General features: G+C 40.0%; 1 protein-coding gene across 1 annotated transcript in view; it reads right to left on the reverse strand.

Moving 5' to 3' along the window:
* Window positions 1–25,845, reverse strand: part of IQCH (IQ motif containing H) — a 51,026-nt gene that overhangs the window by 22,450 nt on the left and 2,731 nt on the right. Inside the window, 10 exon segments of the mRNA XM_056499482.1 lie at window positions 3,121–3,312; window positions 6,408–6,680; window positions 9,676–9,851; window positions 11,791–11,874; window positions 16,442–16,508; window positions 17,138–17,572; window positions 18,773–18,981; window positions 19,324–19,452; window positions 20,077–20,161; window positions 25,643–25,765. Of these exon segments, the coding sequence (XP_056355457.1) occupies window positions 3,121–3,312; window positions 6,408–6,680; window positions 9,676–9,851; window positions 11,791–11,874; window positions 16,442–16,508; window positions 17,138–17,572; window positions 18,773–18,981; window positions 19,324–19,452; window positions 20,077–20,161; window positions 25,643–25,765 (1,773 nt within the window).

Below are 25,845 nucleotides of genomic sequence, written 5' to 3' on the forward strand. Positions count from 1 at the left end.
CCTTTTTTTTTTGTCCCCAGCCTGATCTTTGTTATTTTCAGACTTGCTGCTAGATGTTGTTGGTCCTGGTGGTTAATTAAGTCACAGGGTAATAAAAGATAATTCTAAAATTAATTTCAGTAGTAATTTAATCTAGTGATTTACTACAATTCCATAGCCATACAAGAGGATGGGATCCTGCAGTCCTGTATTTTTTATATAAAAGAAAATTGTTAAAAGAACAAAAAAAGGGCAATGCCAACAGGAAGGTGAAGTTCTCTTTGCCCTAAAAGGGAAGAGTTTTGGCAGTTTGAGTCCTAAGGAATATGAATATCCATATCCATTCCTTGGGTGCTCTCCCAGCCTCCAACAAGTCAGAATCCCTCTAAGCCAGGGATTGTGGCAGCAATAAAGAGAATTTTCCATGAATTTCCAGTCTCCCAGAAGGCTCCATAAAAGTCTGGCTGAGATTTCCCAGAATCTGAGCTGCTGACTTTGAGCAGGAATGAGATGCTCAGCTATACCATTATTAATAAGGATTATGGATATCTTTATCTAGATATTCTAAAAAAAAAAATATCACTTTTTTTTATAGCAGCAAAACCACTTTTTGTGCTATGCACGGGCTGACTGAAGCTTGAATTAGTACAGAAAACCTGCAGATGTTAAAAATGAATTTATTTGCTCCCTACAATCATCATTCACCCTTCAAGATGCAATTAATCTGATAGGGAGACTCAGTATTTATTCACATTTTTGTGCACAACTAGGGCCAGACCCTGATTTCTTTTCCCCACTGGAAGTTGTCTCCACAAAGAGCCCCACAGGTGCCAAATTTACAGCAGCTCTCTGGATATTGAGCCATTGGGTTCTGGGCCTCAGGATGAAAATTCTCTGCTGACAGACCTGAGCAGTGCACTTGGAGACATTTTTGCAGTTTATGAATCCAACCCTTCCTGCAGTTGCAAATTAATTGTTCAGACAACTCAGAGGCTGCATTAAGTTAACAAGGTGAAACCCATCCATAACCCTGTCATGCATTTGGGTCTGCCCCAATGTCGTGTCTGCAATGAGGAATCTCATTTTGAGCTGGAGTAGATTTTTACACAGCTCAAACTCACCAAGTCCATTATTTTTAATCTGTTGCCTGCTCCACACCACTGAGGAAAATCTGGGTGGCGTGTCTTAAACTGCTATGCAAATGATGCCATTTGTAAGTATTACCATAATTTAGTGCTTACAGTCATGTAGCCTCATTTCTAATAATTCCACCAGAATGGAGAGGCTTTTCAGTGTGCTCCTAGCCTGCAGGATAGTCTTTCATCAAGAAGCTGAATTTTGTAATAAGCTGCCAGCATCCGTTTGTGTGTGGCAGCCCCGCCTGACACGACATCTTCATTATCAAAGGAAGCAGGTCCCCAGACTGCAGCAGGACATTAAAGCACCAACTCCTGCTTTGATGTTTAAATGTGCATCATTACAATGGTGCTCCCTGACAAAGGAGCGTTTCAATGCTCGGCTGAGGCCCGGGGAGGCTGCAATTCCTGCTCTCAAAAGAGGGTAAATGCAGGAGGCAGGGCAATTGCAGCCAACTGCTGGAGGTGCTCAGAACAGCACGAGGTCCTCGCTGGGCAGTCACAGAGACTGGAGGGATGGCAGGATCACCCCATCCCACCCTCCCACCGTCCCTGTCCAGCCTGCCTGGAACCCAGGGCTTCTCTCAGTCCTGACCTGCATTTATCTGCTGCCCCTGGGAAATGAGATCAAATCCATTATCCCGTCTCATCTCCCAACTTCCAACAGGTGTTTATGTTTCAGGGTTTCTCACTGCTTGAATCCAAGCTCCAGGGAAATGGAGTCAAAAGGAAAACCAAGGGAAGTCAGGGCTCACTGTGCCCTTTATGCAGAAGCACTTAGGGAAAGGATTAAAAAGGCAAATGGGGAATGTCACCGATATCAGGGATTTAAACCACCAAGAACTGGAGCTGGTGACTCCTGATTCTGTCCTCAGTGCTGGGAGCAGGACCTGGATACATCCTGAGCTCTCTGTCCCACTGGGATGGATTTTGCTTCATCCTGCCTGACTTGCAGATCAGAGAAATTATCCCTTCAGCTTTATATCAGGAACTCTTATAATGTGCAATTATTTTGTATCTGTCAGATGCAGCAGAACTGTAATCAGCCCAACTTGAAATTTCAATATACAATATAATTCAATCAACCCCAAATTTCAAACCCATTTTGATTGAATTAAAAAAATCAGAGGAGCTATAATGAGTAGTTTATGTAAATTAAACAATTTTTTCTGGATACATTCCTTCTGGCTTTAAAACCATTACATTAGGAATGAATTTGGCAAGATATACAGAAATATCAAATGCTTATTGAAATTAACACATTTAAATACCAATGAATATTTAAACTACAAATAGTTCTTGGAATGCCAGAATAATGAAGTGTGGTTTCATATGGATTTTTTCTGCAGTTCAAATGTATCATTTCCAGCCTCTCAATCCTGGGGATTCTTGGGAATGCAGGAGTGCCTGAGTTCATGCTCTAATGTTTCCCTAGGTTAGATTTTTATAGATGGCTCTCCTTACCTAAACACCCCTGGTAATGAAACTTGCAGGAGTTTAATGATCACCAAGACCTCAAGTGTTGTCTCATACAGGTTTAAAAGTTATTAGTGAGGCAAAAATAATCCATAGAAAACCAGCTGAAAAAGCAATCAATTTGTATGATTTCAAATGAGGTGAACACAACTTTTAATCCAAACCCCAATTAATCTTTGTTTCAGTAATTCCAAATTTCTATGTAGACATTAGGCTGTACTGCCTATAAACCATCCTATGTACTCACTTTAGCTTAAAAAATGTATAAAATTATACAAAAAATGTATAAAACTTGCCTATTATTACACAACTCATTCCACAGCTGGCTGCCAGGCATTCCTTTGTCTTTTGGAATATTTCCTTGTTTTATTTGAATTACTTTGAATTGCTTTGTGGGCTGTGATATCAACATTTACCTTCAAATGAAGAGATTTAGGAAGGAATGGGGGAAGAGATTTACAGCCAGGAGGGACCCCAGGGGAACATTCAAGAGCCAAGACAACGCAGGAGATGCAGTTTTGTGACTCACCCGAGCCTGGCTGTCCCTGCCCAGGTCGGGGCCGTGTCCCTGCCACTCCCTCTGGATGCAGGGATAGCATTCCAGGTGACAAATGACGTCACAGAAGGCAGTGCCATCTCCTCCCCTCTCACCGTCCACCTTGAAGAGCCAGCGCTGCACTTCCAAATTGTCCAGGACGAGCCGGCTGAGAGCCCGGAGCAGCTGCAGGGCAGGGACACAGAATCCTTGGTGACAGCACCAGAATCCAGCCCCCAAATCCTCGGGCTTAACAGTTATTTTTTCTAAATATGGTTTCGTTGTCTCAATATGGATTGAAAGCAACCTTTAAAGACCCCATCCCTGTTTTCTGCAGAGAGGAATTTCCCTGCATAGCTGGTTTGGGGGTTCTTTTGTCTGAGGTTTTATTTTTTCTAGGTATGGTTTAATTTTCTCAGAGGTTTGGGTATGGATTGAAAGCAACCTTTAAAGACTCCATCCCTGTTTTCTGCAGAGAGGAATTTGCCTGCCCAGGTGGTTTTGGTTTTTTTTTTTGTCTGAGATTTTATTTTTTCTAAATATGGTTCCATTTTCTCAGAAGTTTGGGTATAGATTGAAAGCAACCTTTAAAAACTCCATGGCCTTCATCCCTTTTTTCTACAGAGAGGGATTTGCCTGCCTAGCTGGTTTTGGGGCTCTTTTGTCTGAGGTTTTATTTTTTCTAGGTATGGTTTCATTTTTCTCAGAGGTTTGGGTATGGATTGAAAGCAACCTTTAAAGACTCCATCCCTGTTTTCTGCAGAGAGGAATTTGTCTGCCCAGGTATTTTTGGAGTTTTTTTTTTGTCTGAGATTTTATTTTTTCTAAATATGGTTCCATTTTCTCAGAGGTTTGGGTATGGATTGAAAGAAACATTTAAATACTCCATGGCCTTCATCCTTTTTTCTACAGAGAGAAAATTGCCTGCCCACGTGGTTTTGAGGTTCTTTTGTCTGAGGTTTTATTTTTTTAAATATGGTTCCATTTTCTCAGAGGTTTGGGTGTAGATTGACAGAAACCTTTGAAGACTCCATCCCTGTTTTCTGCAGAGAGGAATTTGCCTGCCCAGCTGGTATTTGGGTTCTTTTGTCCTAAGTTTTATTTTTTCTAAATTTGGTTCCATTTTCTCAGAGGTTTAGGTGCTGTTACAGCTTTTTGGGTATGATTGAAATCAACCTTTAAGACCCCATCCCTGTTTTCTGCAGAGAGGAATTTGCCTGCCCAGGTGTTTTGGGTTTTTTTTTGTCTGAGATTTTATTTTTTCTAAATATGTTCAATTTTCTCAGAAGTTTGGGTATAGAATGAAAGCAACCTTTAAAGACTCCATAGCCTTCATTCCTGTTTTCTGTAGAGAGGAATTTGCCTGCCCAGGTAGTTTTGGGTTTTTTTTTTTGTCTGTGGTTTTATTTTTTCTAAATATGGTTTAATTTTCTCAGAGCTGTTGGTGCTGTTACAGCTTTTTGGGTATGATTGAAATCAACCTTTGAAGACCCCATCCCTGTTTTCTGCAGAGAGGAATTTGCCTGCCCAGGTGTTTTTTTTTTTTGGTTTTTTTTTGTTTTTGTCTGAGGTTTTGGCTCACCAGAACTGCTCCACAAACCTTTGTGACAGGGAACAACGTGGGATGGACGATGCTATTTGCAGCAATGTGCCAGGGTAACACCAGCCAAAACAGCTGGGAAATTTTCCTACTGGAGAGTGCATTCCGTGGTTATAAATGCAGGGAGGAGGTACCAGGCAGGCTTTATAAAAATGCTAATTATTTATTTGTGTATGTACACAGATTTAAATGGCTTTCAAATGCCTTTTGCCCAGCTGGTGCAGGATGCAATTAGCTTCTTAGAAACTGCAAATGACTTTGAACCTGCTAAAAGTATTCTCAGATCTTGTTGCATTGGCTGGAGCCTTCTACATTTTACAGAGTAATTTGGGGGATTTTTGCTTCTTTCTTTCTTTTTTTTTTTTTTTTTAAAGATTGACCTAAAATACAATTACATGTGTTCCATTTGTGGCTTTTGAGAATCACATAAATGTGTTTTTTCTTGAGGGCTCCCCCTACAGTAATGAAAAGGATCAATAATCCTGTAAGGGACTGTACCAATCACAAAGAATTATGTGCTATCTTTAAGTGAAAATTGAATTGTGCTTTACCATGGTGTCACCTCACTTTGATTATTTAACCTAAAATGTCAATATTTCATACAAGCAAACAACAGAAGGAGAAATTCCATAACCCTGTGGGATGAACCAGAAGTATTGTTAAATAATTTACGTGAATCAAATAAATCAAATGGCTGTTTTGCAGGTCATTGATCATATATTTATTTCATCTACTAAAGAAGTTGCAATGGATTTGTGTAGCTTAAATTGCTCAGTGCTAAAGGTGATTAATAAAAACCAAAGCAATGTGAAAAGCCTCTTGAAGAAGCAGAAGCACCTACAAAAAAACCTTAGCAATGATTATTTTCCTGGATGAGAAGTAACACCATCATAAAAATGTTCTTTTTTAAAAAAATAAATACTTAGATCATTGTAAATTGCAACATCAGCTTAGAGAATAAAATAGTGAGGAACTGGCTGCAAAATAAACATGTACAATGAAAGTACAGAACCCTCTTGTGCCTTGTAATTTCAGTTCAGTAGGATTTTGTTATTTTCCTACTGGTCATGCCAGCAAGAGAGATGAATTTAGCAGTGACAGGCTGGGGACAAGGTAAAACTGCAAAGATGCTCAGTGAGCCTCAGCTGGAACAGGATTTGAAGGGGACATTTCTTCCCCTTAGAACAAGGATTTTTGGAAAATGTGCATCTTCAGCCACTGCTAAAATGGATTCATGGATAATCATGGGGCAGCAGCACAAACTCTCTCAAATATTGGACCAGACCCTTTGTATCCTCCAGCTCATGAGGAACCCCAGAGTAACTGAGTTCCTTCCTGCCTTGGGCACAAAGTGAATGAGCCAAAAGAGACCCAACCTCACCCAGGGCTTGACCAAACTGCTGGAAAAATGGCTGGGAGTTACTATTGGAGAAATAGTTGGGAGTTACTACTGGAAAAATAACCCAGCATCCAGAGAAAAAACCTGACAACCTATGGTTGCCAAAATTCAGTTTAAAAAGAAAAAAGCAGCAAAACCAGCAACAGGGCTTCAAGCAAAGGCTCTAAATGTGCCACAAAGTTTGATAAAAATCAAATCTCACTGTAGGTTTAAGATTCACAATATCAAAGTGCTGTTCACTGATGAGTCTCTGCAATGACAAACCCTGAGCCAGCAGCTCACCTGCTCCCTGCTGTGGATGTCCCACTCTCCAGGAGGGGTTGGCACCCCAGCACTGGCAAAGATTCTCTTGCTGCCAGACTTGGTGCTGTAGAGCTGAGCCACTGCTGGCTCTGAGCCCAAAACTGGCACCTGGAGCTCATCAGCCACAGCCAAATCATCCAGGTGGGGAACCCCCCCAACCATGTAGGCATCCCTGCCCTGCAGCAGAGCCTGCAGCCTCTGCAGGGTCCTGGGGCTGTACCTCAGCACAGTGGCCAGGCACATGTGATGCTCCTGAAAAAAAAGAACATTTATCTTTATGAAAAGTGTTGTTGTTTTTTTTTTTTTTTCCCTCTCCCTAATTGCTAATGTTGCCCACAATAAATACATTATTAATAGCAGGCTGGGTTATGACCTATCCTGTAGCTTAGCAGTTTAAATTGATAAAAGCTGTTGGGGTGAGGCTCCATAATCGTGCACATCTTTAGTGGGTTGGAAATGGCCTCACTGGGAATAGAACTAATTACTACACATCTGTATTTATTTGATCCATGTGGAATTATCCTTCTGTCACTCGGCAGAGAGGCTGGTGGCCTTTGGATAATAGTGATTCATCTCAGCAACACTCCTGGCATGGTTTAACTCCAGAGCTCCTAAAAGTCAATAAAAAAAATGAAGATTCCCCCCCCTCCCTATAGCAGGGAATGTATTTCACATACAGTTCAGTGGTATTTGAAGGGATTCTCTGAGAATAAACCACTTTGATTTACAAAAGCTTTGGGTGCTTACATTAAATTACTGGGATGCACATTTCCATTGCACAGGAGCTCTGAGAGCTGATCCAAAGCACCACTGAAGGAGAGGGGAGCAGTTTTGTAGGGTTTTTTTTGCTTAAAATACAAAGGCTCCAACTTTTTGGAAGGAATTTCTCATTTCTTCCCCCCAAAAAAGATCTATTGCTGAACAAACAGCTCATGACATATCCTGTAAGCTCTGAATTTAAATTAGGAATATCACTCATGGCAGGTGAAACCTCAAAAATGTGTTAAACAACATATTCCATGCATGGCCTTCATATGTTCCAATTATTTTCCCAAAAAATATGCTGAGGGTGAGACACGGATGGAGAAATCCACTGCAATCAATTGTCATGAACAAATCATAATCCCAACAAGAAAAAAAAAAAATCATCTTCCTGTTGAGATTTCATCTCATTTAGGCCTCAGGAAAGCATCCCTGTATTTTCAGGATAATGTAAACCCTGGATTTGCCAGGGATTTCCAGCACTGAAGAACACAGAATATTTTCCTTCCAAGTCCTGGATGTTCATTGCCAGGGACTGCAGCAGAAATCCTGATTTTCTTGCTTGGACAGGGAGGATGGTGCTGGAAAAGAACACAAGGAATCCCTTTTCTCATTCTGTCAGTCCCTTGGTGCTTTCTCACACCAAACACAGCTCCAAACCTCTCTGTAAAGGAGCTGGACACCCTGCAAGGACAGCAGGAATGGGACACTCTGCAAAGTCCCAGCAGAAAAAAGAGAATTACAGAAGTTGAAGGATGAAAAGAACAGCAAAGGAGATACCTGGAGCTGTTCTTGCAGCAGTTTTAAAGCCAAGCCAAGACAAAAGTTTTAATCCATGAATTCCCTGTTCCTGAGCACTGGATCAATTCCCAGCCTGGGGCTGGGAGGGGCTGGAGGGAGGAGATGTGCTTTGTGTCCCTCAAGAATGGATTTTACACTTAATTAAGGAGGTCAGGCTATAAAACTGCTTCATTCCTGCTCTTTGAGCTGCCAGGATACATGGAAGTGTGAAGGAAAAGCAGAACTGAGGGATTCCAGCAGGATATGGGATTAACCAGAGTTCTTGGCTCTCAAACCTGTTGATTTTTGTTTTGTTTTGAGCTCCCAAAATCCCAGCTCTGACCTTGGCACTGGGATCAGCAGGAGAGCAAAGCTGTCTGCATTTGGGACACACCTCAGGTGCAGGATCAGGGCCAGCTCTGCCTTTTCCACACATTTTCCTTCCATCCACTTCCACCAAACCAGCTGGGAAAACGTGCAGGGCTGATCTGTGCTTCTGCAATTGCTAAAAGGAGCCTCTGAAGTGGCCTTGGAGCCACACTTCCATTGATTGGGAATAAATTGTGATCCATTAGGTGCAATAAAAAGCTTTTTATTCAATAAGGCAGGAGAAAGACCCTGTAAAAGAACCTACAAAGCTCAAACCACTACCCAGCCCAAACTGGCACTGAAGTTGTGAGCAGATTCCTCTCCACACAGAGCATATATTCATTAAAAATATTAATTATTAATGGTTAAGAACACATATTTAATGAAAACAAGGGAGATTTTGCACATTAACACTAAAGAGCCATGGGTCACCTTAACCTGGCTCACCTAAAATCTGGTGTTGCCCATTCTCCTGGGAGATTTTGGCATTAATACACTCATAGGAGTTACTGCTGGAAAAATCACCCAGCATCCAGAGAAAAAACCTGTGGTTGTCAAAGTGCAATTTAAAAGAGACAAAAACAGCAAAACCAGCAGCAGGGCTTCAAGCAAAGTCCCAAAACGTGCCACAAAGTTTGATAAAAACCAAATCTCAACCAAGACACTGCAGGTTTAATATTTAGAATATAAAGCTGTTATTCACTGTGAAAAGTCTCCACTGCACTGCAGCATTTTCAGGAACACTGAAGACACTGTACACTAATTAGAATATGTTTTAGCACATGGATTTAAACCTGACTGGACAGGTTTGGAACTAATATTTCTCTATTATTAATTATTATTCTGGAACTATCACTTTTGTATTATTGGAGCTAATGTATTATTCTGATTTGAAACTCCTATTTCTGTATTATTATTACCTAATTTTGTTTAAACCTTGTTCTTTAAAGAGCTCTGCACTGGATTTAGTTGCAAGAGCCACTGCAAACACAGCAATGATTGAATGCTGGGCTAGCCAGAGATAAAGTTTTGAGTAATAAGAATGGTTTATTGCTGTGATTTGCTTAGAGATATAAATCTATCAAGTTCCCAGTCCCAAGCACAGAGTCAGGAGGGACAAGAGCCTACAAATAGCCAATCTAGGACTATCTCAAGCAAGTCTATAAAGCTAAACCAAGATATTTATTTCCAATGCTCTAACTAGTAGTCTAATCAGTAAAGCCCTTAAACTTGCAATAATATTTCACTGATGTGAACCAGAGCGTTGCAAGTTATAAAATTTCCAATTTAATTTTACTGCATCCCTCAAGCTGTAGTAATTAGAAGACAAACTCACAGGGAAGCTGTTTATAGCTTCAGGGGTGAGAATTTTGAACCTGTCCTGCAGGTCAGCCATGTCCTCAGGGTTCCCAGATCTAACAGCTGCCTGCAGACCCAGGAGTTTATTGTAATACTGCAGCACCTCCTCACTCAGAGCAAGGGGGCAGATGTAGATGACATCCACGTTGGCATCTGAAACAAAAGGGGCACAGTGAGAAAGGTACAACACCCCCAACAGCAACCCAGCCTCTGCTCACCAACAGCTTTCCTAAAAAAAGAAAGAAAATTCACTGCAAGTAAAGAAAAGTGAGGTTGAATTCCCTAATCTTAGTGCTTTTTTTTTTTTTTTTTCAGCATTTCTCTGAAGACAGGTCAGCCAAAGGAAGAGCTGCTTCCTGGGATCCAATCTGCAGAACATACTGGGGGCAGGATTTGGGAAGTGGTGCAGGGGGATTTGTGAGCCTGACTCCCATTACCATCAATGGCAGTTGAACTGCTTTAAAAATATATCCCATTAATGCCAGCAAATGATAAAACTGAGCCATTCAGTTGAGAAAGCTGAGGAAATTGCAATTTTCTACGCTGCCTGGATTTTCCATGGGCTGCTCCTGCCCACAAAAGCTCACGGTGGGGTATCATTAATAACCATTGCTGGGCAGGGCAGAAATCTGCTTTTCCTCATGGAAAACAGCTTGGCCTCCAGGGCTGTGTCCACACAGAAGAAAAATCTCTAGTACAGGCACTTCTGGAAAATTTTAACCACTCTGTTGTGCTAAAATATTAATAGATGAGCTAATGAATTAATGGGCCTTGAAGCATCAATAGGCAAAGAGCACTCCAAGATTTTGATCCAAGTCAGTGGGAGGCTTTCATTGTTTTATTGTGCAAGGATTGGATAAGGAAACCCTGAGCCAAATGTTGGGCAGGAATAAGAGATCCCATTGCTTGATTTTGTTTTGCCAGAGCTGCAGGGAAATAATTCACATTAAAAATGTGAGGCCAGAACTCACCTGAGGCATTCAAGTACCACAGAGCCCACAAGCAGAGTGTTTATATAATTATTTACCAAATAACAAGAGTTCAGCACCATTCACCATTCAATATTCAGGTGAAAAACTGACAACTCAAGTGAATTTGGGGAATAAAAGCTGCAGCACATTTACTGCTGTAGCACTGCCCTATAAAGAGAGATGAAATCTCCTTAGGACACAGTGGGGCTCCAGGGACAGCTTAACTCACAGGTCACCACCAGCAAGGAAATTCTCTGCTTTTCTAAAGAAAAAACAAACAAAAATGGAAAATCTCAGTGCTTCTCTGCCAGGCACAGGTAAAGCACCTGATCTAGTTCATAATTTAGTTAATATTTCACTAGTTTGTATTTTCCTCATGGTCTGTTTTACAGCAGAACCAATGTTCATGTTCAGACATGAGGAAAAAAAAAAGTCTGTTTATTTTGTGACTTTGTCCCTTTAAGTTTCAATCATTTAAAAGCCAAAAAAATCCATGTTGAAAAATGAAAAAAAAAAATAGTACAGTGGAAAAACCCACAATATTAGTGCCTAGATAATATATAAAGGCAATTACATTATTATTTTGGGCAACTGTAAATTTCTGGATCTAATATATTTTTGTTCCAAACTTACTAAATGGCATTTATAAAATAATCATGATCCTGAAATATACATGAATCATATAAAATATACCATTCCAGGGAGCCAATGAAGTTGGTCACTGCTTTGCTTAAAAGAAGCCTGTCAGGAAAAATAAAACCAATTTTTAAATAGATGCCTTTTGCTTCATTTGGTGATTTAAAAGAAAAAAAAAAATTGGCTTAAATAAAGGCTTGCTCTTTTGCAGCACATCTTTCTCTCTGTGTGAGGCTGAGTGAGCACAATGAGCTCCTCATTTTGAACACTCAGCAGGTCCCAGGATGAGGCTGCTCTACCTGAGCACACAGGTCCAAGGAAGCAGCAGGAATTTTTATGGATATCATGGCCAGGAAATGCCACAATTCCTTCCCAGCTTCTCTGTGCTCTATATTTAATATTAATACAAAAAAAAAAGGTGTTTGTGTTGTTTTCTCTCAGGCCCAGCTGGGGGAATAATGAAAAAGCAGGAGCTGATCACATACCCAGGATGTCACAGAGCCTCCCCATCTGCAGGTTCTGCTGGACAGCAAGATCAGGGATGTGCTCACGGATGTGCTGGGAATATCCTGGAAAACAAGGAAAGCCCCCCTCAAAAAATAAAAGAAAATCCCTGGTACAGGTTTGAAGAAAAAAAAAAAAAAAGAAAAAAATCAGATTTCTGGATTCAAAAAAGCTGAAAAAAACCCCCTATTTTGAATTTCACAGCACTCATAGCAGCATTTTTCTGAATTTAATTTTATTACTGATGTAACTTCATGTGTTTCTGTCATTTTAAATACAGACCTGAATGTTACAGCCCTACAGAGTTTTCTAATTTAACCATGCAGACCATTCTGTCGGGAGTCTTTCATGTTGCTGGATTTTTTATTTTTTTTAAACACTGGAGATAAAAAAAAAAAAATGACACCATCATTAAGCAAGAATCTTGGTAATTTTGTCCTTCACACAGATAAAAGGCAGCAAAGGCACTTCATTAAGGAGATGTCTCAGTGCTACCTGCTCACTTTGTTGCAGAGGAAAGGTGAGTGACAGCCTGTCTGAGCCTGGATTATCTCTTTGCAGGTCACAATTCCAGCTGATTCCCTGCTCACCTTCAAAAAAGACTGCAGGAAATGACAGCAGCACTGTAACTATAATTTTGAAGCCTGTAATTTTCAAATTGGTGTCACTGGAAAGGAATTGTGGTGTCTGTGCAAACAGCCACAACTCCAGTCAGGGATATTAATTGGTGGATCCATCAGGATTAATCCCAATATTCAGTGTTTGGCTTAAAAACTTGACTGCTCCACGAACAAGATCCTTACATTTCCATATATCTGCACAAGGAAAATCATCAGAAACTCAGGGAAAACTTAATTTGGCTAAAATCAGCTCAGCATTTCAGTGCTTTCATGTAGAAAACAGCAAAGTGGGTATTTCAGGCTAATTACAAAGACAGTTATTACAAGTGCTCAGCATTCTAAGGTGCTGTGGCAATTGCACTCAGAACATGAGAAAATACAGAGAAATTAAAATTACCAGTTTAATTTTTGGTCATTCCTTACCAAACTTACATATTGCAGTCAGCACAGTGGTACCAGGCACTTAGAGAACTCATCTAAGTAAAATATATTGATTTTTTTATTTTTTTTTTTTTTTACTCCTTTAGTATTAAGCTACAGTAATTAGAAAAAAGCTTGCTCTGAGTATTTAAACTTGAGTCTCAAGGCTTCATGTTGTTCTCTTACTCAATTTTAAGGCTGCCTGGTATTTTCAAACCATTTAAATGCCAGCCTCAGAATGCAGTTGATTCCCTTACCCTGAACTGTCCTCCTGAAAATATTCAAGAGCTGGGCCAAAAACCAACATGCAAGTATCACTTGGAAAACCAGGAATTGTTTGAAAGGAATAATAAAGTGGCAATTAAAGAAGTTAAAATTTGCATTTTGCTCTGTGGATCCAAGCCAGCATTGTAGCAGTGTACTTTTCACAGGGAGGTTAATAAAATAAATTAAATGATAATATATTAACTTCCACTGGCATGACCCCATTAGATTTAATGAGGAATATTCAGTGCTGGTGAATCCTTGCCCTCCCACTGGTCAGGATGAACCACATTTCTCCTGATCCACCTTGAACTCCACCTGACAAAGCTGATTAAAGGGTTAATATTAATTTTCTTCCAGTTTAAACAAAACCCAAGCCAAAGAAATTCAATATATTGTGATCACAGCCTGCATGTTGCACTGCATCAATTCAGGTTCTTACCTCCAATCTGGGTAAGAAATTTGGAATTTGGGATGTGGACGAAGGAAAACTTGGGAATGGGATTGGGATTAATGACTCCTAAGTGCAGGGAGAGGCACAGAAGTGCTAAAATAAAAGGAATCCCCCTTTCAACCTCAGCCATGGCCTCACACCCTTTAATTGACATTTCTTTAATAAATCCTGCTCATCTCCAAGTGGCTTCTCCCCCAACAAAGAATCCTCAAGTGTTCCTTGGAGAAAAGGAGCAGCAGAAAGTGGGACAGGACAGGACAACTCAATAATAAATAAATATTTATTCCATAAATAAAACTGATTTTTTTTCTCTATTTGGCACACATTTGTGGGAATAAATCTGACTGAAAGGTTCAAATTCATTTCTTCTCACTCTGCCTGACAACAACCCTTAAACACTGGAATGTACTTTGGATTTTTAGCTACCCTAGGAATTCCAGGTTTTGGGTTGTATTTGGAAATAAATGAAGTATTTGCTCCTCCCAGTACAACTTAAGACCTTCATGATCCCTTTTCTTGGATTAGTTCCAGAAACTTGACATGAATGTGAAACTGTTGTGAAATCAGAAATTCACCCTCCTGCCTCTGTCACCATTTCTTGGAATTCCACCTGCAAGAGAAGAAAAATCAGACTCTGATTTGTCCCAAATGCTGAAATCAAGGACACTGAGCAGAGAATTTCAGGTTTTATTTCTGATTTACAAAACTGAACAGAGAAATCACTGAGTATCATCCAACTTTGATGTCTTCTTGTTTATCTGCTCTGTCCCAGGTTCTGTAGCTTTTTTTTTTTTTTTTTTTATGGTTGCAAAAGGCAGTAAAAAATAAAAATACTGCTGAAATCAGCTGGCATTTTTGCATATTTAGTCCTTTTTGACTGAGCCAAATTTTGTTGTTTAAATTTTCCAGCTTCCTCCAAGTCTACTTCAATAAATCATAATTTTAAAATATAAAATTGCAGAAGCAGAATAATTAAACATACAAAATTTTTATTGTTAGATTTTAAAGGTTTTTAGTGTAGGGATTTTATGTTTTCACCTTTAAAGATTTTAAATATCAGCTGTTCTTAATATTAGATCAAACCAATATTGATCAATGTTAATAGTTTTTTGTTGCAGTTTCTCAAAATCAGTTTAAATCTTAACATTTCAAAAGAAGGAAAAAAACCCCAAATATTTCCATTATATTTTAATAAGATTATCATTATTTAATCCATGTAAAATCCCTATGGAACTCTGGAAATATCCAGATTTATCTGCATTTAATAAAAACAAGCAGGAATAACTTATCCAAACAGCACTTTAAAATCCCTCTTTTAAAGGGAATAATTTATATTTTTAAATTATTTTAACCTGCTTAAATAGGTTTTCTAATTTAAAAAAAAACCACCTGCACTCAAATTATCTTTCTTACTTTTTTCTTCCTCATTAAGGGGGAGATTCCACTCAAATCCTCCATCCCCAAATTCCTGTATTTACAGCACAGGGCTGAATAAATACAGTGAAGTGCTGAATAAAGTGGAATTTCCCTGGAGTTTGACCATTTATTTAAGAGGTTGAAATCATTAAAAAAAACTTCTATAAATGCCCAAATCCAGCAGAAGAACAGGGACATAATGATTAATTTTTGATGTCAGCCTGTTTTGATTATACTGAGGATTATTTTAACACGACTTTGAAAACATCTGGTGTGCAACAATTCTGCTGACTTTTGAATTCACACACCTAATTAATAATTGCTTTTTTTCTGGTTAAATGCTCTCCTCCATGTTGTTATCCACTTTAGGACACTGGAATGTCTAAATTCTTTTTAAATTATCCTGGTTTAAAATAAGATTTAGTTGGAATTTAACCTGGGATGGTCACAAGACTTTAGGAATTGTTGATGAAATGTATTTTTATGTTCAACACAGCCAGCAGGATCAGGGAATAAAGGGCTATTTGGGCTGCAAAACTCATTTTAAAACTTATTTACCACCTTCATTAATTCAGGTCTTAACCAATTCACTTTACAAAATGCTGAAGCTCTCAGGTCAATTAATTTGCTGTGTAAACACAAATTATAAATCCAGTTACCAGTGTTTTGACAAGGATTTCATGTTTTAGGAGATTATCAGTGCATCCTAGAAATTCCCAAGAAATTCCCTCTCCATTTCTCACCACCTCCACTTTTGCCCATTTCCGTGGCACAAAGCAGCTTTTCGGCTCCCCCCAATTCATAAATGTAATTAAATAATTACATTAGTGCTAATTAACATGAAACTGCAGATTATTTAAGCACAAAAAAAAAAAAACAACCCACTATTCAACTTCTTAATTATTCTTGTTCACACAGCATTTCCTTTTGCTCAGGCGCCCTAGGTGCAAATAAAGCATCCCATCTGCTCGTAATTAGAACTAAATAATTTCAGAGAATGCAGCTTATCATTTTGACTGCACATTTGATTAAAATCAGTGTACAAGCAATATCCTGCCTGATTGCTGCACCAGCACCAACGTGCACCAGGCCTGGCTTTGCCTCTCATTAAAGGAGCCTGCAAACATTATCTGTTATTTCAGAGGAGGAAAAGAAAAAAAAAAATAAAATAAATAAATACACAACTTTTTAGTTCATTTCATACAGATGAAAGCAAATTACAGCAAATCACCTCTCCACTGAATAGAGGCCCCCACATAATGACTTTATTTGCTTAATCCCCAAATTAAACAGCGTTTCGAGCGAGGGCCCTGTGTTATTACTCTCATCATGTCGAGAACATTTTCCTGCCGAGACCAATTTGAATAAAACAAGGGGCCTTCCTTGAACTCAATCAAGGAGTCATAATGTGGTGGGTAATAGAGGTTGCTGATAGATTTGCAGGCAAAAGTGTTATACCTAATGATGGGATATGGATAATAGTCCTCCTGGAGGTCCTGATGCGATTCCAGTTGGCTGCCAGATGCTAAAAATCAAGAAGAGCATTGATCAGTGACAGGAAGCTGTAGTGGATTCATCTAGTCAAACTTCAGCTGTTTTTCCACTGTACAGTTAAGCCAGGCATAAATTATATTAATTGATTTAATTACATACTTAAAACATCTTCCCCAATTAATTTAATTAGGTGGCTACATGAAGCTACTGGCAGGGGAAGATTAGAGGCTGCTCACTTAATTAACAGAATATGAATGAAAAAAAAAAGAAAGCAAACATAAATGAAATTGTGAGCACTAATTAAGAGGCTGTCTGCAAACTTAAATACTTTCTGACAAAGTGGTGACAGGAATGTAGACAAGAGAGGGATTTTTTTTTTTTTTTTTTTTGCAGCAAATTAAGTGCCACAAGGTATATATATAAGGAACTAAGGTAATGCAGTTAAAACATTGATTTTCTGCCAGAACCACTGAAGCCAAAGAGAAGGGACATTTTCACCAGGAACACTGCGACAGATTTTGCAGCCACAAAGGCTGAATTGCTGATGAAGGATGAAATATGATCCTGGGAAATAAAGAGGAGGGGGGAATGGCAACAGCTTCTTGCAGGCACTGAAGCAGAGATGTTTAGAGAAGCAGCACAGCTGCCAGCAGCACACACCTTGGCCCTGCTGTAGAAGTTCTGCAGGTGTCTGTGCTGGGCCTCCCCCAGGGTGCTGCTCAGGCAGGAGTCCCAGATGACAGCTGCTGGCCAGGGCTGCTGCCCACTGCTGCCTGCTGCAGCCCCTGCCCTGCCCCTGCTGCTCTGGCCAGCCTGCTCCAGGAGCCTCTCCACAGCTGGCTGCTCCTTCACCACTGACACAGCAGCACTTCTGGTGGGGCTCTCTTTAAAATCCAGCTCCGAGGTGATCTGTGCTGATTTTTGGCCATTGTGGTTTTTGAGGAGCTTTTCTGTGGGTTCCAAAATCCCCACAATGCTCCCCCCACAAGAGGAATGGTGGTGGTGTTGGAGTGCCAGGAAACCTGGAGCTTTCTGGTGAACAGCAGTGTCCCAGTCCAAGCAGGGATCCTGGAAGGGCTGAGCTGTTTGTGGGGGCTGCAGGAAGAGAAAAGCCACAGATGGTGCTATAAATGAAGGGTCAAAATGCACTTTTTTTTGTTATTTTTTGTGACTTAACTGTGGGGATTTGTGAATCTGAATTTCATTGATCCTGGTTCTTCCCAGCTCTACCATCAAACCACTGCCACACAAAAACCTTCAAGGTCATGCAAATCTATTTAAAAAAAATAATGTCAGTTGCACCAAGGAATGCTTGATTTACCAAATACAAAAATTAAACTTTGCACTGATTCACTGGACTAAGAGCAGAAGGTAACTGCAGTGGCATTCCTGCACTGAGACTGCCTCCACCTTTCCCAGGAGAATGGGAAACATCCTACCATAAAAATGCAAATGGGATAAAGCCTGGAATAGAAACATTCCAGCACTCTCTAATTCCTGGCAACTTCAGCCAGCAGCTCCTTAGCTCTGATTTCCAGAGGACAGGGCTTGGAGCACCCTGGGACAGTGGAAGCCAAACCATTCCATGATCTCCATTTCTCAAGTTCACTTTCTCTTTCATTTTCACACCTCCTCAATAGCACAAAAGTCAAAAAGTCTGGAAAGATGAAGCAAAACTGCAGAGTTTGTCACAGAACACAAAATTATCCATTAAAGAAAGAAATGTCCCTTTTCCATGGGATCAAGAACAAAGAGCAGGCACTGAGCAGTCAAGGTCAAAGTCCCCCAGAGTTTTCTGTAAATATAAAGGGAAACACCACATTTGCTTAACTGCAGTGAGGGAAATGGAGATGAAACATTCAAAAACTCTTTTATAACAGTGAAGATAGTTAGTTAAGCACTGGAACAGATGGCCCAGGGAGGCTGTGGAGTTGCTATCACCCAAAGTTTTCAGAACAGGTTAGAAAAACAGCTGTCTGCAATATTACAGGTACAGGTAATTCTGCCTGGAGGTCTGGATAACCTCCTAACATCCTTTCTAAACTAATTTTCTAAGATTCTGTGAAAAAAATATATAAAAACCCAGACAAAATTAAGGTAGAAGACTTGAAAGAGCAGAAATTGGGAATACACAAAGCATTTGTTATTTTATTTCAATATTTACTATTTACTAGACATAGTTCAAGCCCTCCTGTGATTTGCAGTCACTTCCTAAAGCAGCTCTGGTGAAGACAGTATTAAAAACACAAATAAAAACCTCATTATCCCCACTGAGAGAATCATTCCATCAAATACCTGTGTCTGAGAGGGAATGTGCCCCTCAGATTCCAACTGCTGAGCTGGAGATCTCCACTCTGGCTTTGATTTCCCTGTTGAAACCATGGAATTTCTGGATGGGAGGGGTGCAATGTTCCCTTCAGCACAGGAGTGTGTGCCATAAATTGCTTCCTTTGCCTTTGGGAAGGTGATGGTGTCTGTGTTCTCAGGGGCCAGCCTGATCTCTCCTGTACAAATAAAACATGGATTGCAGGTCTCACTTCTTTATTATCAGTTATTTATTTAATCCCATGGCAGCTGGTGATGAGCATGACTTACAGCACCACTGGCTTAACACTGGGCAGAGCTTCTGATTAGGATGCTAAAAATTTGAAATGTGCAGGCAGGAGGATCCCAGAAATGAACCAAACCCTGGCAGGGATGAAGAAATCTGATTCCTGCTGCAAGACACAGGATTTCCTGTGCTTTATGCCCTGCACAATTTGGTGAGTGCTCAGCACAGAGCTCTTTTCTTGGCAGATAAAAGCTGAGAGTGAAGCTGGAGATTGTTATCAATGCTTTGGGCTCACCCACAGCTGGTTCCTTGTGCTGCCTGGGGAGCTCAGGACAAGGAGCTGCTCTGGACACAGCAGGAGGGGCTGGCAGGGCTCTCCCTGCTGCTGGAAGGATGAGCCTTTGGCCACTGAGGCTCAGGGCACCTGCAGGAAGATGACACTCCTGAACAACTCCAGCTAGGAATGAAAAGGAATTCTTGGCAACAAATAAAGAATTAGGCAAAGTTCTACATAAACACTACAATAGCAGCAGTTTTCTTTAATTGAAAGATTCCTATATTTCAACAGTCAATATTTCACCTTGAGGAAGGTGAGCTGTGCCTAGAAAAATTGATAAATACATGTAAGATATTACACCAGTGCTAATTCTGAAATATGCTTGTGTATCTATAATTATATACTTGTACAGTGTAACTTAACATGCAGAATAGATGAGAATCAACTCTAGTAAAGCACAATATAATCATGGAATTATGACTACAGACTGATTGCTGAAACAGCCCCAGCCTAGTTAAGACTGAACAATTAATAACCAGCTGTTAATCATGATAGTCTGACTGGTATTTATACAAAAACCTGCACAGACAGAACCCACCTCTGCAGCAGCTGAACCCTGGGAGCTCCAAGCTCTGGCTCAGCAGGACACAGGCAGCCTACAGCTCATCCCTACCTGTGCAAAGTTTGAAATCACAGTTCTTGGAAGCCTGGAGGTGGCAGGGAATCCAATTCCCAAATATCAGCTGCAAACAGGGGCCCTGTGGGACTCACCTTTTGGGATCTCTCCTGCTGCCAGGCAGTGACAGGCAGGCAGAGGCCAGGGCTTGGTGACTGTGGGACCTTTCTGCCTGCACACCTGGGAAGAGACAGAACCTCCTTTAGCACAGGGAAATCTGGGACTGACACCCTCCTGCAGCAATAAATAACAGCATTGCTGCTGTGGCTGCTTCATTAAGATTTAACAGTGCACCACTCCTTTTATTGCTTGTGAGCATGCCCCAGTATTGTCTACTGTTGTTACTTCAGTCATTTGAAATAAAGTTAATTAAATTTAATTGATGTCTTGTGTACTATTTAATGAAGGAATCTCAGGAAGTTTGCTCAGTTTTTAGGAGAGTAGTGTAAATACAGTATTTCTTGACAGAACAGTGTTAAAAAATATAAAATGCATACACAGGCAAGGAGCCAGAAGGAAATACTTTAAAATATTAGCTTTTAATGAGTGATGATCAAGCTTTTAGTACCATCAGGCCATGGTTGGGCTCTTGGAGCACTGTTGTGTCCTAATTATTGAATAACAGCACCCAGCAACTTTCTAGAAAGGGAGAAAGAACTCTCAAGAGGGAAATGAGACAGATCAAAATGAACTATTCTAACCTCTCCTCCCAATTTGTCTAACAACACTGCCCACAAGAGATGAGGGAGAGAAAATTTGTATTTTTTACCATAATAGAAAACCTTTCAGAGGAATCCCAGGTCTCATTTTAGTTGTGGCCTTTGTGGAGCAATGTAGGGATGGAGGGGGATGAATCCCCATGTCCTGCCCAAGAAAATAGCAATAACCATGGACCAAAGGGTAACTCTATGCCAGCTGCCATCTAAGTGGCTTGATACTGAGAAAAGGAAATTATAAACCACATTTTCCTGTTCACTCTCAGCCCCAGCAGTTTGCTGAGGCCACAACAAAAATATATAAAAGGCAAGAAATTGAACTAAACAGTGATTCCTTTTCCAGATTGTTGCTGGTGTAGCAGAAAAGCTGAACTGATTTTATTCCTGGTCAGTTTTAGCCTAATTTAAATCTCAGTTATGAGGTTTTGTTATGATAAACAGCACATGAAATGTATTTATTTTCATTGTGTTCATAGAGATGTAATAAGCTACAAGGAAAAGCAGTTCAGGTGGAGTGTGTGAGTTCAAAAGTAGCCTGGAGGCTTGTTTTTGTTTTTTTTTAATTGGAGATAGATATTTAATTCTTTTTTGCCTATAATTTCTATAAAGTCCATGGCAGGTGTGATGTTAAAAGAAGGATTGATGCAACAGAAATGTAATTTAATCTCTCATTTACAGGGCCCAGTGCCACCATGCAGTGGGACAGGGAACACAATGGAAGCAGAGCTGATCCAAAACAGCCCCTCCCAAAAATCCCACCCAATCCCTCCACCCTCCTGATGGCTGCACTGGCTCCCTCCTGAAGAATCCAGGGAGATACCAAAGCAAACCTGCCCAACTGCTTCCATTCTGGGAGTCACTGGCACTAAAATTAAGCCAACACAATTATGATAAGACCTCAAAAAATAATATTAAGTAGTGCAAGAGAAAAGTTTACTTTTAACATCACTGCTTCATCATGAGCACTTTTAAAATTCAGTTTTGCAGGGCTGGAAGGGAGCTCTTAAATTGCAGGGCAGAGCAAGGCTGACTTGCCTTAAAATATGCTTGGAGTGTGCTAAAAAACTATTTTTTCATTTCAAGTGCTTCTGAGTGTAATTAACCTGGGACACAAGAAAAACAATTCTATTACCCTTTCTAAAGTGTTTTTCTCCTGTGGATAAACCTCTCCAACTTTTTCTTTTTGCTTCATTTTAAATAGGGCACTTGTTGGAACACCACAGGGATTTTCCTGATTAGTTCTCTATTTGTTTTCTTTTTACCTAGCAATATTTAACTAGAACATCTCTTTTTTTTGTTGCTTTTTTTTGGTAAATATCTTTGTATTTTTTCCTCCAGTAAAAAAACAGAGACTGGTATTAAATACAGAGAAAAGATGAGTAAACCAGGAATAGAGAGATGAGATTTGATAAGTATCAGGAAATCTGAGGGTTTGATAGTGATGGGGAAAAAGGGATAGAACAGATTAATTTGTTATTCCATCTATCTTCTCCAAACTGTCATATTTGTTAAGAAGTTGCTGTCAGGATTTGATGGACACAGCACTTTCCCCTATAAAGGGAAAGAGGAAGCACAGCAAAATAAAATCAATGGAACTAAGGTCATTTTTCAGTATGTTCAGGAGACTGTCAGGAAAGGCTTGAAGAAGGCAAGTTTAATTGGAAAAACATGGAATTGCATTTTCAACAACAGATCTGGTGTTATTCTTACCTTCTCTAAGCTCCTAAAGTAACCAGAGATGGCTCTGAGCAGTCAGTTTTCCACATATTTGGCAAAATCAAGCTTTGCCCCTTTCCTGACCTGCTGCTCTCTAATAGAAACCCAGGTCCATCAGAATCCCTCCCTAACAGGTGTGAAAGGGAACAGAGGGAGAACTTTGGTGAATCCCACATCTGCTCTGTGAAGCAGCTCCAGGAGCAGCACAGAAGGGAGAGAGGCAGATAATTGCTGCCTTGAACCACAATATGTTTTCCTGGTGGGCACAGGGCCAGCTTCCACCAGGCAGGATTTGTGGGATCCCCTGATTGGAATTCAGGGATGAGCCTCCCTCCCTGGCCAGAGCCAGCTGCAAAGCAGCAGCCCATGGCATCCCAATCAGGCAGGGAATGCTGAGATGCACACAAACAGCTCTGGCTGCACCCCTGCCTTGCAAAATGACACTCCATCTCCAATTCCAGATGACAAGAACTGGAGAAAAACTTCAAACAAATGGTGACCTTTGAAAAGATTAATTTGTTTACCAACAGAACGTTCTGTGTTTGTCAGGAGAGATGGGGGTGACCTTCACATTCCCATTTCCAGGTTGAGAGGATGCTGACTGCACTCATCTGTTAACTCAACTCTCTCTCACCAATTATTTCCTTTTTAGTTTTGGTAACAGGAGGATTTGATTCAATCACTGTGCTGCTTATTATGATTACACACCGTAATACAAACACAAGGAGCTTCTTTTGATTTATTTTGATTAGTGTGACATCAATTTGTTTAAGTCTCATCCTGCCACCTCTGCCAAACTCTGCTTTGGCTGTAATTAGAACCACATGCCTGGGTTTAAAACACAATCAGGTTTAGGCCACCAACAGACCTGGTTTTCTCCTACAACTTCTTCCAGTTGCTTGAAATGAAAAGAATTTCCCTGTTTTGCTTTATAATTTTGAAAATAAATACACTTTCAAGGATAAGCATTAATGATTAGCAGCATGCAAATGCTGAATAAAGAATGAATAATTGAAGATATTATTAGAATGGTTGTTCTCAAACAAGTGAGCTTAAAAAAAGCCCCAGAATCACTGCCATCACCATTAGAGCCACACTAGATAAGATGCAACTCATAAAGGCTAGAAATCATCACCATATTAAATTCTACCTCATGAATAAATGAAAAGGTTCCTAAGTTTACAGTATAATATACATTTGGAAGAAAACAAGGACCCAAAAGTGCCAGTATAATTCTGTAACAGAACAGCAGCCCTGTGAAAGCAGAAGGCAGAGCTGTGAATCTTTCCTCCATTGCAGAATTATTTTTGCTGCAGTTCAGATTACTGTTCCTTGGGCTGGATACTCCATGGGAAGTATACATATTTAATAATTATCCACTCATCATTTTTCATCTCTTCTCTAGATCTAGGCTGCAAAAGAAAGTGATGCCCTGTGTGTGTTTCAAACAGAATTACAGCCCTCATTTTAGAATACAGAACTTAGCAGAGGATGAAGCATTATTATTAGACCCAAAAAGGTCCAAAAGGGCAACAGTTAATTGTTCTTAGTTTCAATGATAAAATCCAGCATCAGCAACTTCATAATACCAAAAGAGCAAGAAAAGACATCATTTTTGGTGAGACAATGAAATCCTGACTAATAATTTTTCCAACTCCTGGAATGGCAGGACAATAAAAAGTCCAGGTAGGTTTGTGCTTGACCCCTCAGGTCACCTCAAACCTCGAATTTTTAACTTCACCGCGCTTCCACCCGCCCAGCCCTCGCTGAAAGCTCATGGATACGCCCGAATGGAGCAATTAGTATTTAATTTAATTGGGTGAGGGCGGTTTTTTAGGGGATTTTTGGGGAGCCGCTCGTTGACCCCGCGGACACCGGAGGGACGTGCGCGTACGGACAGCGCCCCCTGCCGGCCGCCCATCCCCGCTTAAAATTTAATCTCGATTTTATCCAAATTGACCTGAAACCGCACACGGATTCATTGGCTTTACCGCTAATAATATACAGTATAATCATCTAAAATCCCTGCTTTAAGTGCTGGTCACACCACCTTTAATAACAACCATCTCAGCATTGGATTTTGCAAATACCAATATTTTGCAAATATTTAACATCCCAAACCACACATTGTGCCCTAAAATTGGAAAACTTGGAAGGGAATAAATTAGAGAGGAAATACCTGCTTGGTTTTTAAGCCTGTCAGCTCCTCAGCAACTGTAAATATGGATCTGGGAGCCTGAGTAATTGCCATTAAATGCTTGTAATTTAAGTTTTCTGTGCTCAGAGCACGTTTCAGGGAGAGTGGTAAAACACATGGCTCTCTGCAGTCAGATAATATTCCTCTCTGTGAGTGTTTTAGAGTGGTTCTAAAAAGCTATTAGCCATGATGCTTTTTTCTAATTAACTCTATTATCACAGGGTTAGACAAATCACCTCTTAGTCTGGGCAACAGCTTTCCAAAAAATCATTTTTTATAAGTGGCAGCTCACAACTGTGCCATTCACAGATTCTCTTCATGTTGTTTAAAACCAAACACCCCAGAATCTCTCCTAGAGCACTGGGCTTGCTGCAGGATGCTTCTGTCACAGAAATTCATAAATTAAATTGTAGAAGAGCATCCCCATGTGAGAACATTGGACCACAGTGCTGTGCTAAATTTGTGAACATAATTGATTTTTTGGAGGGATGGCTGTGCCTACTTTTTTTCCTTTTTTTTTTTTTTTTTGAAAGCATTCTTTGCTAAAAATATCATCTTTACATTCAACTGCTGCAGAATAATTGCAGAATTGGCAGCAGAACCAAAATTTGCAGTTGCAGGAGGGAAATTTGGAAAAATCAAAACTTCATCTTGCTTAATTTGAACATTCCCAGAGCAGAGAAGAATGGGCTTTTAATTCTTCCTGCATCTTTGGGTCACATCCAGAAATCCCCCAGCTCCAGTTTATCTCCTCTGCCTGATTTTCCTGACATTACTGACCATGCACATCCCATGGATATTCTTATTTTTGCTGGACTGGGATCTTGGGACATAAACCTGTTACATTTCAGATTTCTTTTCCCCAGTATTACCATTCAAAATGTTTTGATCTTTAAATACTCATGTCAAAAAACAGGAAATCATGAGGAAATTACTTTCATGTAAATATTTTATTTAGGACTGATAAATATTAACTGTAACAGTGCAAAGCAATGCATATAGTAAACCCATAAAATAATAAAAGTTACTTACAGAAGCAGATTTTTTCTTAGTTATAAGTGGCAGCCTGGTCTCCTCATTGGGATGTTTTAAACCAGATTTATTATCTGTGTTCTCTGGGTCAAGCATAATATTAAAATCCATTTCCACCTGCTGCTGAAATATAGAACAGGGATAATCTTAAGTGAGGCAGAAGCTGGTTAAGATGTTGTAAATTTTCAAAATTATGATAAAAA

This window comes from Oenanthe melanoleuca, chromosome 10 (assembly GCF_029582105.1).
Source record: "Oenanthe melanoleuca isolate GR-GAL-2019-014 chromosome 10, OMel1.0, whole genome shotgun sequence".
NCBI lineage: Eukaryota > Metazoa > Chordata > Aves > Passeriformes > Muscicapidae > Oenanthe > Oenanthe melanoleuca.